General features: G+C 37.8%; 1 protein-coding gene across 2 annotated transcripts in view; it reads left to right on the top strand.

Annotated features, from left to right (window-relative positions):
- TMTC2 (transmembrane O-mannosyltransferase targeting cadherins 2) overlaps nt 1-17,105 on the top strand; it is a 434,663-nt gene that overhangs the window by 357,857 nt on the left and 59,701 nt on the right. For both annotated transcript variants that reach the window (XM_046013513.1, XM_046013514.1), the window contains one exon: nt 13,239-13,302. In XM_046013513.1, coding sequence (XP_045869469.1) covers nt 13,239-13,302 — 64 coding nt within the window. The remainder of the gene's footprint in view (nt 1-13,238; nt 13,303-17,105) is intronic.

The raw sequence follows: 17,105 nt of genomic DNA, 5'->3' as shown, positions 1-17,105 counted from the left end.
AAAGAATTTGATGTACTGGACATCTCAGTGTGATGGTAAATAGGTTAAAAAATTATCTGTATGTATAAAAAAAAAAAGAACCAGAATATTGGTAAAGAGTTAAAAATAAAAGTTGTATTTATGAAGTAGTGGTGGTTGTTCTCTTGTAGTCTTTTTTTTTTTTTTCTTCCTTCCTGGTTGGTTTTCTGGGGGAGGGGCCTGCCACGTGGGTTTTCAGACAATGATGTTCCCTGAGTTAGGTCCTCCAGCTCCCCTCAAGGGGGTGAGCTCTTTTTTTTTCAGGAAACTGTTTTTTTCAGCCTTTTGTTCTCTGGGGGTTTTTATGTTCTTTCATCTGCTTTCTCTCGCCTTGACAGCTTTTGATGGTTTTTGGAGGTTTAGAGGAGAGCAAACAGCACCCCAACCTCCCTCTCAGAGAGAAGCCTCAGACTGTTTTGCAAAAGCTGCTGGCAGAGTCGGTTCTGAGTCACTGTCCCTGGGGATGCAGGAGCTCCTCGTTGTACCCAAAACCAGGGCCGCGGTGGCTGTCTAGGCAGCTCCAGACCGCCAGAGAGGTTCCGAGCAGAGATCGCACACTGAGATTTTTCCGCTGTCCCGGGCTGGGAATGTCTGGTTTTTCCAGCTGCCAGAGCTCCAGGCTAGCGCCTATGAGCACCTATCCCAAGGGAGGGTGTGGGACGCGCGTGTTTCAGGATTGCCGTCTGACCAGGCTCCCAGCCCCTCACGGGAGCCAGACCCCACTCGTTCTCGGGGGCGCTGGCGTTCAGGTGCACTCGCGGCTCAGGGACGGAGACCTGATTTCTCCGCCGCACTCTCTCTGGCTCCGCGCCAGGGGAGGCTGTCCTGGGTCCGGGGACTTAGGTCCCTGACCCTAACCGCCCAGGTTCCCACTATTACCCCCCGCGATCCTTTGCTGTTTGTTTTTTGAGTGCTTTCAACCAGACTCCAAGTTAATGCTGGTCCCCAGACGCAGAGCACTCTCGTGTTGGGGTGTTACTTTCCCATCGGTCACCTCTGGTGGCTCCCTCCCCCTTTTGTTTATCTTCCGATATCAGTCCGATGCTCCCAGTCTGCTTTACCTGCCACTGGCGTCTTCTGCTCCTGTAGAGATCCAGACGTGTATAATTCTGATCTCAGGCTGATTTCATGGGTGGTCGGAGTTCTTTGGTAGGTAATCAGCTCACTTTAGGTTACAGGTTGAAATGGTGCCTCCTCCTACTTCCCCGCCATCTTGACCTCCCCTCTATACAGTTTTTTTTAAAGCACTGTTCTGTTAGCAATATGTATACCCCTTCTCCTGTTCTCTCACGTGAATTTCACTCGATTAAAACTTCACCTAAATGCTTCATAAGCTGACATCCACACTATGGGCTCTGTGTTTGGCTCTAGGAATAGGTTTGAAATTATGTAGATTATTCTTACAAGGGAAGAAAAATACCAGAGGAATGGCTTCACGGTTCAATGGCTTTAACACTACTTTTCAAGAAAAGTAGTTTTGTTTACTTTTTGAGATCCTTTTAGATTTATATGCAGTTGTAAGAAGTAATACAGCGAGATCCCCTCTACCATTTATTCAGTTTCCCCAATGGTTACATATTGTAGAATGACAGTGCAATATCAAAAGCAGGATATTGACAGTGATACAATCTACTGGTCTTTTTTGTGTTTCCCCAGTGCTACTCATACCCGTGTGTGTGTGTGTGTGTGTGTGTGTGTGTGTGTTTTGAGCTCTGTGCTTTTTTTATCACACCTATGTAGGTTTGTGTAACCATCACCCTAGTCAGAGTACAGACTATTTCCAATACCACAAGCATCCTTTGTGTTGTCCTTTTATAACCACATGGCTTCCTACTTAGCTTTTTATAAGTGTTTGTTTGTTTTTTTAAGATTTTATTTATGTGTTAGAGGGAGAGAGCGAGAGAGAGAACAAGCAAGGGGAGCTGCAGGGAGATGGAGAAACAGACTCCCAACAGAGCAGGGAGCCTGATGTGGGGCTCGATCCCAGGAGCCTGGGATCATGACCTGAGCCAAAGGCAGACGCTTACCCGAATGAGCCACCCAGGTGCCCCAGCTTTTTGTAAGTTTTAAATAAGGAACTCAAAGTCTGTTTGAGAGGGAAGTATACTGTGAGGTTTCAGTTGAATGTGCTCACTCCACATTTAAACTTTTGCATTCCTAAAGCTGATATCTACAAAGAGAAACCAGCATTCATTCAACTGTTGGTGTATTTATAAAATGAACTGTAGCCAGGGGTGCCTGGGTGGCTTAGTCATTGAGTGTCTGACTTCTGCTTAGGTCTTGATCTCAGTCCTGAGATTGAGCTCTGCGTCAGGCTCCTGGCTCAGTGGAGAGTCTGCTTCTTCCTCTCCTTCTGCCCTACCCTCCTGCTTGTGCTCGCTCTTGTGCTCTCTGTCTCTCTCAAAGAAATAAATAAAATCTTTAAAAAAGTAAACTATAGCCAATCTCATGAACCTTCAATGCAAGGAAAATTTTTAAAAAGACACCTTCATTTGCATGACAGGCTTAGGTGCTATTATAGGGAGAGGGCTGTCTCCTTCATGAATAAAACACTGTGCTTTTAGTCACAGTAAACCATTTACAAGGATGGATCTGCACAAGTTTCTACAGGCTAATGCATCTTACTCTTAATAGATACTTTCTTCAACAAGGTATTTTGCTACATATTAAATTAGTATCTGAAATTCAAGGTCTACCAATGAAAACCCATTATGAGAAAGATACAAAAGAGGTCCTTGTTGAATATATCACTTCCAACTTTTTCTTAGTTACCATAGTGCTAGAAACCAGTGGAAAATTTTTGTTATACATTGGCAATGTGGAAATCTTCAGGGTTTATTTTTCAGAACCTTCTTTCTAGCTTTCTGCAGTCTGCATTCCTCATTAATGTGCAGTCAGTCAGTGCTTTCCTAATACTGATTGCCATTATGACCACAGTAGCCTGGCCATATCCTATTCCACTTGGTGGCAGTCCCCATGAACGTTTTCACTTAGCTTTTCTGTTTCTTGACTTTATTGAATTCAGGTATTTCTTGAGCACTTACCATGCAAATTGTACACCAACCTCTTTTCTTTTTCACCAAGAGCATTGAGGACTTTGCTGAAAGGAGTAAGAAAGGTTACTTGTTTTGCCTTGAAAGCAACCTCATCAAAATCCTTAGCTGTCAAGATCTTGCTTATTTATTATTACATGTAATTTCCTCTGGGGATACCAAATTATTATAAACTGAGTTTGATAGTCTTCCCTCAGATACTTCCCTAAGTATCTTTTGCAAGAAAATTAGGATATAAAATTGGCAGGGCTTATTGAAGTAAAGAGTATGAAGGAAAGAATAGATGTCTCCGTGGTTGTGTCTAGGTTAGCTGGATTAATAGCTACCCTCATATCCAAAATCAGCAATTTAGGAAATGTCATAGTTCAAGAAATGGTTTGAACATATACATTTGACTTCCCCTTTCCTTGGCTAATTCCCAAAGAATTTATCAATGAAGAAAAACTACTCATCACCCCCCCCCAAAAAAAAAAAAAAAAAAAAAAAAAAGGCATTCCACCTAAATGAGCCCAGACTGGAAGAGGCAAGTTCCTGGGGGTAGCCATCAAGGGACAAATTTTTATCTTACTGTGACCTTCAAGAGGCTTAAAATTTGAGAAATTTCTAAGAGACCCATTTCAACTTGCAGTTGTGGATAATGATCTTTCTCTGTAGAATCAGCACATAGAAAGTTTGGAAATACTGGATTTCAAATTGGCAGTTCAGATAAGAATGACAAATCAGGTATATCCAAGTAAGGAGCCCTCGTTTATCCAGTGAGATTTAGTTAAAACCTAAGAGCCACTTAGAACATCCATAATTCCTGTTATCAAGGTGATTCACAAGAACACTATGTGGTGTGGAAATGTCAGTGCTGTTCACCAAATATGTTGGCCTTTCACCTACAACACATGTAACAGGATTGTACTTTTCTGCCTTCCTCCAAGTTGAAGAACTTCATGGTTCTTAGTTGGATTGTGGAATATGCGTGAACATGACGTATGTCACTTCTGAACCAAAGCTGTAAGAATCAGTACTTGTCCCCTTTTCTGACTTGAAAATTGTGAAAATAGATCCCGAGGTTATCAAATGGGGACAAACCTTCCTACTCACCTGCCCTGAATAAGGAAGCGAGAATTAAACCTTATTGTCCTGATTCACTGAGGTTTAGGATATGTTTCTATTACAACAGTGTAACCTAACCTAACTCTGACACAGAACACATCTGGGAAAATGAAATAGGTACTTTGGAAGAGGAACGATATGACATTAGAAAAGATTCCTAAGAGATTAACAGGATTTCTGAGTTTATAATTACAATGGAGGCAGGGCACAATTGAGAGACTGAGAATTTAAATAGAAGTTATAGATGTCTTCTCAGAATTCAATGTAAAGTACTAAAGACATCAAAATGATGACTGAAAGGATAAATGATTGGAGGATAAGATGAGAATATTGTATACACACTAATAATTACATATTGTTAGTATAATTATATATAGTATACAGGTGTGTATATATGCATGTAAGTATATATGTGGTGGGTATATAGTATGTATATGTAGTTTTATTTGTGTATCTTTAAATAAGTATATATAATTATATGCTATATATGTGTATGTTGTTATATTTAGCATTTATACATATATATAGTTTTACTTGGTTTTGTATAAATAAATGTTAGTATAAATAGGAAATTTCTGAAGGCAAGCATAGAACACATAAGCAGCTATCGACAAATAGTGGAGATTTCGAAGCTAGAATGAAGGCCTTTAATGATTGTATTGAAAGCAAAACTGCTGAAAATGCATCTGCTCCTAAACTTGTCTCCATGTATGGGTCACACTTTTTAGTTGTAAACTAAAGAATATGGTTTTGCCAGTTGAAGCAGGAACAGGATTTATGAAAGAGTGTTCTGCAGCCGACACTTCCAATCTTGGGCTTGAAAGCACTCTTTATAGTCAGAAATAATACCCGACCATCTATCTGGCTCTCTCTGGGAGTCAGCAGCTTCTAAAGGCCTGAGCTCCGCCACCGTCACCCACAAGGAACCAAGCAGTGTTGCATTCCTTGGATGATTCTCTTGGACCCTGCTGCCTCCCTCTTAGGCTTACTTCTGGCTTCCATTCCCTTGAGGTTGCATCCGATTGGTGGAACGTGAGTCGTGTGCTGGAACCTCAGCTACTATAAAGTTGGAAGAAGAGGGAATTTCTGGCTTGTGTCTTTCTTGGGAAGGTGGGATCCACATTGCAGCTAACTACTAAATATATTTTTAGAGCGGGTGATCACAGATGTTGAGTGGCCTCACATGATGAACATTAACTATATGAGCTGACATTGTTCGTACTTCAAATAAAATGGGGAAAGTACTGGATGCTTCCGGATGAGAGTATTATAAAAAAGAAGATTATCATCAAAGTTATCATCAAAGGAAAATATCAAAGGAATTCAACATGCTAGAACTCAGTCGACTTATAGCTATAGAGTTTTAAGAAGAAAATATTGAATCAATTATTCTGTTAGGAACATTTTGTACAGATGAATTTATTCAGTGGTCTCCTAGAACTAGAAGCTAGAAAGAGCAGAAAGAGCCTTGATACCAGTAGGAATTTCAGAGTCACTAAAAACAAACCTTACCTGAGTCATAGCATTCATGGGCTTTGGCAGAAAAAAAATTTTTTAATCCACTTACAGACTAAGGGAAGAACAAAGGTCATATTTATTTAAGTATCTATCTGTCTGGTACTATTATTTTGCATTTCATATCTGTCACTCTCTTCGTTATATTTGCGTATATGTGACGTGGACAACAGTATTCCCATTTTATACATGAAGATACCGAGGCTTAAAGAGAGTCCATCTCTCCCACCATTGGTAAAGCTGGCATTTGAATTTAGTGTTTTCTGGCCAAGTATAATACTGTTTTCACTGTGTCACATTGTCTTCCTCATGTCTTTATAACTGGGTGACTACCCAGAGGCTGTGATTCTCGAATGTATTGTTGGAGAAAGGATTTATAGAGCGACAGGTTAATCCAATAATATTAAATTACCTCTTTATGTTAAATTTTAGAAAATAGATTTACATTCATAGGAGGGAGAATGCGACATTTGTGCTCTCAAAGGAATATTAAGTTTTTAGAATGGCACAGTGTCTGACAAAGGACACACTTATAGCTGAGCTAAGCATGAACTTACATGGTTTTTCCAGAACTAAGGGCCCAGGTTGTCATTGCTCCCTAAAGTAGTAAAGAAAGCAAAACTGTACTTCACCAACTGGTTCCCATTGCTGCCCTGACTTCTAGAGAGCAGAATGAACAATGAAAAAAAATTGTTTAAGTTTCTGTGCTTGACACATCTTATGTAATTAAATATATTAAAATCAAGAATTTAAATATTCTAATTTCTTTATAAATTCCACTGGAAGTGACTTAAAATTTAAATTCTTAAGGAAAAAAGGAACCAAATCAGATTATGTCTCAAGGTTGATTGGGAGTGTACACACATGTGTGTGCACACATACACACACACACAAGTTGGATATTTTTTTTTCCCCTACGCTCTCTAGGCCTTTCTTTTTTAATACTTCCAAAATTACCAAAACCCCCTCAAAAAGTCATTGGATTGTTTAATTATAAATTGTCCATTAGTTTCAAATTTTTGCCCAAGGGGGCTTATTTCAACTAATTTATTAATGGGTTGTAAGGTCTTTAAAGCAAAGGGCAGTGATAGATGAGGTTAAAGGTGAGCGTGTTCCAACCCAGTGCCTCCCCAACAGTAATGTGTATGTGGATCACCTGGGGATCTTGTTAAAATGCACGTTCTGATTTAGTATGTTTCGGTGGTGCCCAAGGTTTTACACTTCTGACAAGTCCCAAGTGATACTTAGAGTGTGGGTTCTTGACTACCCCCGCAAGCAAGTTCTATCTTGCCTCTCTTATTTCCACCCACCCAACTCTTTCTCCCATCCAAGCATTACCAGCTGAACATAAAGAATTATTTACTGTATATGAACACTATAATAATTGATATTGCCAATAAATATGTCCTCCCTTTCAATTTTCCCAGTACATTTCATTCTGTAATCTGTTTAGACATAGGCTTGACCTGTCCTTAGCAGCCCTGAAAGATTCAAGGCCATGAAAGAATGAGCTCACACTCTCATGGGGCATCAAGAAGTTTCTAAATTAGGGGCGCCTGAGTGGCTCAGTGGGTTAATGCCTCTGCCTTCGGCTCAGGTCATGATCCCAGGGTCCTGGGTTCGAGCCCCGAATCGGGCTCTCTGCTCAGTAGGGAGCCTGCTTCCCCCCTCTCTCTCTGCCTGCTTGTCATCTCTGTCAAATAAATAAATAAAATCTTTAAAAAAAAAAAAAAGAAGTTTCTAACTCAGAGGAATCTTTTGTGAAATTATACCATCAGCCTAGTGTTTTCCTCTGTTATTTCTACATTTCTGCTTTACCTCACCAACTTTTATGTTTAGAACTGAGATGGATACCAACAGATCATAAAGCTGTTTTTGATGTCTTGAGAGAGAGGTTTTCACTTAAGATGGCTTGGTGGTCATAAACAATATCTTCTAGGAGTTTCATTATAAGGATCTTTTCTACTTCATTGTTTATATATATATATGTGTGTGTGTGTGTGTGACTCTGGTTTTGCCCTTTTAAGATTTTCCACACATTTTTATGTCCTTGTTTATGTCAATTCTACTTCTATTCCTAGTATACATTTATCAATTAGAATTAAAATTTAATGCTGCTTTGAGTAACTTAAGCTACACTTCAGTTTAGCTGTTAGCAAGAACCCAGGAAAACTCAGCTACTGTTCATTTTACTTTTGTGATATAAGGACAGACAGCTTTCTAGTTAGAAAAAGAAGATGGAGAAGAAGGAAGAGAAGGAGAAGGAAGAAGGAGAAAGAGAAAGGAGAAGGAGAAGGAGAAAGAGAAGGGAAAGGTGAGGAAGGATTGGGGGAAAAGAAAGCCTATAAGTTATCTTAGAATAATTACTAAGACTTTAATAAAATACTATCTTTTATATGAGTCAAACAATAGTTACTATCCATATGAAATAATTTTTTCATATGAAATAATTTTTAATTTAAAATTGACAATTTAGAGCCGCTAATAATTGCAGTCTTCTAGCTGCAACTAGAGTTTTTATTTTTATATTTTCAAGGAAGTAATTTTGAATTTAGCAACCTTAATTTTCACAGAATATGTACAAATATATGTAATTATAAATGATTCTCTTAATCACACTCCCCTCAAACATTTCATAGAGCATATTAAGTTGTTACTTCACAATATCATTGATTCCCAAATTTTCTATATATATCTTTTCTTTTAAGAATTTGGGCCATAAACCTGTGTTCCAAAAGATACTTTTCTATTATAAAATAATCCCAGGGAGGGGAGTTAGATATATGAAATATATTTCTATATTTTTACAGTTAAAAGTTTCATATTCCCATATGCAAAATGGAATTCTGTAGTATTGAGATTGTAACATTTGTTTGTGACTTTCATTCCTGTTTTCACTCTAAGCACACCTTTTTTTGGATAGCATAAGGACTGAATTTAAAGACTTATAGGGATGCCTGAGTTGCTCAGTCATTTAAGCATCTGCCTTTGGCTCAGGTCCTGATTCCAGGGTCCTGGGGTCGAGTCCTGCATTGGGCTCAGCAGTAACCTGCTTCTCCTGCTGCCTGCCAATCCCCTTGCTTGTGTGCTTTCTCTCTCTCTTTCTCTGACAAATAGATAAATAAAATCTTTTAAAAACATAAAAAAAATTTAAAGTGAAGACTTTTTAAAGATAGCTACAATTCAGTAATTTCTTGGGAATCCAAGGTTTACATCACAGTCCAGTTTATACTGGAGGCTGTTTCTACTTCCTTACCTTTCCTGGTCCTGAGAGGCCACAAAAGGGGTGAAGACAGAGAGGGCCCTATGTATATGACCAGCAGGAGTTGGCAATGAGATAGGAGCCCCCATCTGCCTCTCCGGTTGATGTCTTTTGTTGGTGGAGATGATATGGAACATAACTTTATGTTGACTCTTAAGAGTGGGATGTTAGATGGGGGTAGTCACCCATCTGGACCTAGTGTAGCTTCCTGGTATGAATAATTTTTATAACTCATTATCTCATTCCTGGCTTTGTAAAGTATGTCGTGGTCAAAACACAAGGTTGTCTACATCTGGCTGCTTTTCCCCTTTGCCCACTTTCTGAGTCTTCTACTTGGACACATGGGAAACTTATGGTTGCCCTCCATACCTAATTGTGACTCTTCCCTAAAAACAGGAGATGGTGGGGGTAAGGAAGTGAGTATCCAGCACTCTTCTCACTTTCCCTCATTCCCTATTTCTTTGCCTTTCCTCTCAGTTCCTCCCCTTCCTCCTTTTTGGGGTACATGATGCAAACCACAATTGTGTATTTCATTCTGTTCTTAAAACTCTCGTCTGCTCGATTTAGCCTAGTGAAGGGCACTTTTATCAATATGGGGGATGGAGGTGGGCAGGAAGTAAAACCTTTTATTGCAAACATCCTCCATATTCTTCCCTTTACAAATCTCATCTCTTACACTTAAATTGTGGCTTTTTTTTTTTTAAGATTTTGTTTATTTATTTGACAAAGAAAGAGGTAGACAGAGAGAGAGGTGGAAGCAGGGTCCATGCTGAGCAGAGAGCCGGATGTGGGGCTCAATCCCAGAACCCTGAGATGATGACCTGGGCCGAAGGCAGAGGCTTAACCCACTGAGCCACCCAGGCGTCCCTAAATTGTGGCTTTTAAACATTATAATCAAAAGGCATGTTTTCTTCCTTTCTTAGTATATGATGTAGAAATTGTTGGGGTAAACTGCCGCCGAACAATGTATCACATATCGTTTGACTGCATCTAAGTATATACAAAGATATCAGCACGATCCTGTGGTTCAGATACTTAGCTATGGAGTCTGTGACCCAGATCTCTCATTTTCCAGCTATATGACCTTGGGGGAGTTGTCAACCTCTCTAAACCTTATTTTAACCATCTGTAAAATGGGAATAGTAATAGCACTTACTTCATGGTGTTGTTGGAACATGGAGTAATCAATTCCTGGTATTTTGTAAGTGACACAGAGGTAGAGGGTTTAGAAATTTTCTATCCCAGAGAAGAGATAGTGAAGAAAGAAAGGATAGGGATATTCAGGAAAAATTATTCATCAGTTTCTCTAAATAAATTTTATCCTGATAGTTTTGGCAACCTGAGTCCTGCAGTCTATGCTAACAATTCAGTGGTTGAGGTTCTTGACAATTCAAGAATCCCCTAAGCAACTAGCAGAATATTGCTAATTTCCTTAGTTTTCAAATATTGATTAATGATTCTGTCATCTTTGCAATAAAGATGTATTAAGCACTCCCATGATGCTTCTTGCAGGAAAGTATAAAATACAGCATACCCTGTAAAGTGGACATGGATAGTCCATCATGAGTTTTCTCTCATCTAGAGAATAAAACAAGAATTTTAAATGAACATTCGGTGGGTAGAATTGACATACTCTTTCCCCTACCGTCCTAGAGTGAAAATTAATTTTCACACTTATATGACAAATCTAATAAACTCTACTTTTTTTCTGTTTCATTAGAATATCATCAATTCTACTTCTAGGTTAAGAAACTAAGCCTTCTAAACTAGATATTTCCCTTGGAAATTAAACCACTAAAGACAAAGAAGACTTTAAAAATGAACAACCATTTTGGGGGAGAAAACCTTTTTTATTTTTAAGTTGTATTATTATTATTATTTTAAAGGCATGTCATCTAGTGAATGCCTCAGTTTCTCTTTGATCCTTATCAACCTGATGAATTTGGGTGTCCATAAAGATGAATATTAATATTTGCTCTGCTTTCCATGTTAGACATCTATTGGTTGATTTTGCTTCAAAGTAACTTAACTTCTTTGTAGTATTAAGTTACTCTAATTTCCTACCTCCCTGCCTTTTATTTTCCTCTGGAGAAAACCCTTCCAGGGCATGACCTAATGAATTCTGGTTCAAATTTCCAAATGAATTTGAACCAAAATGATTCTATAATTTGGTGGAGGGAACCTTCATTAAATACTCTAGCAAGGGAATTTTTACTGTTTCATACCAGACTAAAGTACTTTTCTTGACATATTGAAATTGAACTTCCAACATTTATGAGAATATAAATTGCAACAGCACGTTGTAACTGTCATGAGTCCAGTAGAGCCTTAGGTCAAGGATTTTTACTTTCTCTATAACCCCATTAAAAATAGCAATGTTTCTAATTATTTTTCCTTTAAAAATTAGAGAAATATGTCATGGTCTCCAGAGAGATGTTATCTTCAGTTATTCCTATTATTTATATGGTTGCATAGGATATGTCTTTATAGTTTTTATTCGCACTTAACCAAAGTGCAAATTCAATTTTATAGGCTGGTGAACCTCCTCTTTTAAAGCCTGAATGTGATTTTCTAATTGAGAGAGTTAATTTTTGTTTCTCCTCATTATTCCGGACCTCTCTGTAATATCACCTCAAAACTTCTTCCTTCCCCCCGATTCCTTCCTGCCCTGTTTTGGTATTTATTTATTTTGTATTCAGGCATAATTAACATACAGTGTTATGTTTGTTTCTGGTGTACAATATAGGGATTAAATATAATGATTAATCATTTCTGTACATTAGTGCTTTTCAAAAGAAATGTCCTCTTAATCCCCATTATCTATTTCACCTTTTCCCTACCCACCAGTTTGTTCTCTAGAGGTATTTAAGTGTATGGGGGGTAGTGGTTGTCTCTGTTTCTTTGTTCTTTTGTTTCTTAAATTCCACGGGTGAGTTAAATCATATGGTATTTATCTTTCTCTCCCTGACTTAGTATTATACCCTCTAGATCTGACCATGTTGTTTCCAATGGCAAGATCTCATCCTTTTTTATGGCTGAGTAACATTCCATTGAATTCTGTCAGAAGCTTCTTAACATCACAGGTTCAAAAGAAACTACTCCATTTCAACTTCAGACCCTAAGCCATTTACTATTATTGTTCACATTATAGGTGTGCTGTATGCATCATTGGAAGTTGAATTTGACTTATTTTATAGCATTTCCATACTCTGCAAATAGAGTCACCAGTTACAATACAACTGCAAGAACTTCTAGCCTTTATTACCTACCATCTTTGAGGGTTTTATGAAGCAGCATGGCATGCTTGAAAAACATACTGTGTTTATGATGGTTAGTTGGCCAGGCTTCCTCAGGACCCTCAGGATTTTATTTCTCCTGCTAACCAGTTGGCTAACCCTAGGAGTATCCCTTGAATTGCAAAAACAGACAATGCATAAACTTATTAAAATTCAGTGTGTATCTTATTTGTGTAAGTCAACAGCTCCACTCATGGTATTTGATGTTAGTCAAGAGAAACTGGCTATTTCAAGGATGACAGAATTCACTAAAGGCCAGAGAATATAGCTTGAATCAGCAGGAAAAAAGGTAGCCCCGGAAGGGGGAAGAGACAGGACATGTGGTAGCACTTGTTTTACAGAAAGAGTCTGACCAGAATATAGCCTATTATTTCCACCATTGTCAATAAAGGTAGCCATCCTTTCATCTTTCTGTCTCTCATTCAGAAATGTAAGTCTCAAGCAAGAACATACAGTTAGCTGAGGCTGTGTCATGGGTGCACCCTGGTGCAGAGAGCAAGGAGAGGAAGAATCTGGCCCTTTTTTTTCCCCTGCAGGTTGCACACAATGGAAGGTTCACCACCTAAATTGGAAAGAAAATTAACTTGTAGATAGACATAGAATTTTTTGACATTTTATTTTTAAAAATTAAGATTTTTCTGGAATATCCAGTTGAAGCTGGAGAATCCCAGCCCTATAACATTGTCTGGGTTAGCTTGGAAAATAAAAAAAACATTTCTAATTCCCAATACGTAAATTTAAACCAATAATAACTACTGAATAGGATTATCTTGAGATACTGTTTGTAATGCCTTAAAGACAATAAGTATATTGCATGCATTCAATTTAATGTATTTTATCTGCTTTAGGCAACTAACGGTTTGATTGGTATGATGATAATATTTTTAAAAGTTAATATTATCTTGCTGCATAATGCTTCTGATTCACCTCTCTGAAATTTTAAAATAAATGATATAGTTTCATTTTTTTTTTTTTTTTAATCTTTAACAGACAGGCCAGCCTCAATGAAGCAGCCGAGAAGTATTATGATCTGGCAGCCAGACTGAGACCGAATGTAAGTACCTTCATAATGAGAAACATTACTCAAAAGGGATAGAGTCACAGCGTGTGATAGCTTTAGATATAGAAGCCTCATGATACTGGGCTTCTTCTCTCTGATCGTTTCTTCTGAATACTCACTAAATGGCTAATTCAACAATCCGATCTTCCAGTCTCAAGCTTCTCTTCTTTTTGCAGAGATACAAATTCTGTTTTCTATCCTGTGTAAAGCACCATACCATACAGTTTTATCATTTGAATACAGGTTTTAGCATTATCAAATACTTGGCATTTGGTTGCTTTTAAAATCAGGTCCCTGAAAGTGTTTTTTGCTGTGATGTTAAATACCTAAGGATTTCCTAACATCATAAGCTTTTTTTTTGATCTTTACATACACTCAGACCTCGAGCTGTGCCTCTGCCTCTTGCACAGTCCTCATTTCTAATAACTGTGCTTTCAACTGTATCAAGTATGTTTTTATTAGAATTTTTCCCTGGGTAGTCACACTTCCATAAAGTGGGATGGATATAAATTAGATCATTACTATTGAAATGGAGGAACCATTTATGAGAAAATAAGAACCAGTTTTATATCTGTCTTCTAAGCATTTTTTTATTCGCCACACACCACTGACCTCCAGTGCGTTGCTTTCATTCTCATGCACATGGCTCAGCATCGCCCTCCAACGCTAAAGCCTTCTCCCCTTCCTCTCTAGGTCTTGACTGTCTGTTGAGAAATGTAATTTTGAAACAGTAATGAAAGTACATGTGTGATATGACTACAGATAGTGGGATAAGTCTCATTTCTATACAATAACTCATCCGTTGGGCAAATATCTATAGAGTGCCTGCTTTGCCATAGGACACAGAGATTTCATTCCCTAGAAGACCACATAATGGAGCAGAGAACACTGAAGATAATCAGCTGGTTCAAATACAGTGTGGACATTGCTACACAGAGGTATATACAGTCCTGTGGGAACACAAAAGAGGAGAATTAATGCTCCCTGAATGCAACCCACAGGGGGAGTTTTGTTTGTTTGTTTTTTTGTTTTTTAAGCAGATACAACCACATGTAACCTTAGCCCTGAATTATGAGGTACTTCAAGAATTGGTGAGCTGTTTTCAACAGAAGAAAATAACTCAATAGTTATAATGTTAAGAACAATAACAGCTAAAATTTATTGAACACACTGATTATGTGTCAGACACAGTGCTAAGTACTTCATGGGAATTCCCTCATTCATTTCTCACAACAACCCACAGATATTTCTGTGGTCTCCATTCTGCCCCAGCCCAGAGAAATTAATAACTCACTCAGTATCGCAGTTGATAAGTGGGATCACGTTGTAACCCAGGCCACCTGGTGTGTAACAGAAAGCTCGATGGGGAAATGCAGTATATCGAAGGAAATGCAAGCCAGAAGATTAGGAAATGAAATAGTCATGTCCTCTCATTTATGTATTCAGTAAATATTTACTGAGTACCTGTTAAATGCAAGGACCATTCCAGGCACAGGATATGCAGAAGTGCACAAAATTGATCAGAGTCCCTGCCCGTTAGGAACTGACAGTCTGGTCTGAGAAGGTGAAGTAGAAAAATAAGTAAAACATATATGGTATCACACAGTAATAAGTGCTTTGTGGATAAACAGATCAGGAAAAGGGAATTAGGAGGCACAGGGGGAGACATAGGAGGCATTAGGAGGCGTAGCTTTGTAAATGCCTGAGGTGACCATCTTTGTATAGTGTTTATAGTGTGGTTGAATATGAGATCTTTAATTTTTTTGAAAGATTATTATTTTAGGGAGAAAACGTGCATGTGCACACATGTGCGGGCAGGGGGAGGGCGGAAGGAGAGGGACAGGAAGACAGAGAAGCAGACTCCAAGCTGAGCATGAAGCCCAATTTGGGGCTTGATCTCAAGACCCTGAGATCATGACCTGAGCTGAAACCAAGAGTCAGACACTAAATGGAATGAGCCACCCAAGCGCCCTGAGATCTTTATTATATAGCTTCATTCATTGAAGGCAAGAATCAGGGTGGTGGTGGTTGTTTTTTGTTTTTTTTTTTTTTCTTTTTTTTCCCCTTCACACTGATTAATATAATGCCTATAATACACATAATAAGTACAATGTTAAGTTCAACCATTACTCATTGCGTATCAGTCACTTAAGTGTCAGGGTTTTTTTGTTAAGTAGTTGATCAAATAGTCTTCTTCAGCACATTATAATGGATTAGTAAGAAAAGAGCTAGCTGAGCAATCTGACTTGACCTAAAAAAAAAAAAAAAATGAAAAGGACACTGAGATATCCTAGATTGAAGCCAGACTTACGAGATTGTTTATTTTAAATGGCTGGCCAAATCATAAAATCAATATTTAATCTCCCAACTTAATACCACTTTTTCTGAAACCCCCAAAATTTCTTCATAAACATGCTGCAGCCTGTTTTTGAAAAATGTGTTTCTTCAAATGTTACTTCCTTTATCTAGTAACAATAAATTAAGTATTTTATGGATTGGATAGAATAGGAAGATCAAACTTAAAAGTAAGTAAATGGTGTTAGAGTTATGGGTCAAGAGATGGAGTCTGTCCCTAATCTGTTTTATGAATTGGGTTTTGGTTCTCTGTGTGTTATCTAGATAAGTAGGATGCCACCATGGCAAGACTCATAAAGACACTGGCAATAATAGAAGGTTATGTTCTGAACCAAGGAGACCTCTTTAAACTATAGTCCATGTAACGATTTATTAGAGGTTAGCATCCAGTCCAAATTAAAGCATCCATCTAACATTTGTCTTGATCATAACTGTTCTTCCTTTTGTCCTAAGAGCATTCTATGTTATTTCTGTGCTTTCATAGAATAAATTTCAGTTCCCTGCTTACAAAAGAACCTAGTAAACAGACTCCCTTTCTCCTTCTCTATTTCAGTAGTTACACTGTTTTTTCTACTTTTCTTGTCTATACAGTAGTCTAATCTTATTTTTCAAAAGGCATTTTCTTCTGTTATTTGAATGTCCAACTATGACAATCAGGAGCTCTGTGTGGGGGACTCTGTGGGTGTTATAACAATGTTCATGTCAGATCATGACTCTCCAAAGTAAAATTTGTGGCTATAATCCTGTGTATTACCACTTAATTATCATCGTATTGAAAGCATTGTTATTCGTGGAATATATTACTCTCTTAATAAAATACCTATTCTGTTTCTTCAGTACATCCCATGATTAATTTCTTCATTTCTTTCTATTCTACAAAAGCCATATTTTTTCATACAGTTTGCTTTAAAATTGCTAATGGACTTCTTGGAATATTTTAAATACAAAGAATTCCAGTGATCAAATGTTAAAGTAATCAAAGTCTAAATTAGCAAGCAACATGTAATTTTCATCGTTAGATTATGATATTGTCTCTTCATCGGAGATATTCAATACATTGTCATTTATTTGAGCATACAGTCAGAGAAATATATTTATTACTAAAATGGCACCATTACATTTTTTAATCCTATTTGTTTGAATTTTTTGGTGAGTTGGAGGGAATAATCTAACATTAAACCTCATACTACACTAAAACATTTTTATAATGGAAAGACTCTTTACCAAAATTGCTATTTTTAAGTTTTTCACTTTTAGTTTTTCATTTGTGTAAATAAAACTGATTTCTCTCTGGAGGTTACTTTAAAAAGATAACACTCTGTCTTCTCTCTCACTTATGCACATCAAAAAATGCTGACTCCTGAGGACTAGAGGGAACATTTAAATGAAACAGTTTTTTTCCTCCTGTGGGAATTAAGCCAAAGTCTGCATTAACTTATGGA

Source organism: Meles meles, chromosome 7 (assembly GCF_922984935.1).
Source record: "Meles meles chromosome 7, mMelMel3.1 paternal haplotype, whole genome shotgun sequence".
NCBI lineage: Eukaryota > Metazoa > Chordata > Mammalia > Carnivora > Mustelidae > Meles > Meles meles.
Note: the sequence above shows the minus strand (reverse complement) of the source record. Positions and strands in the feature narration are given on the sequence as shown.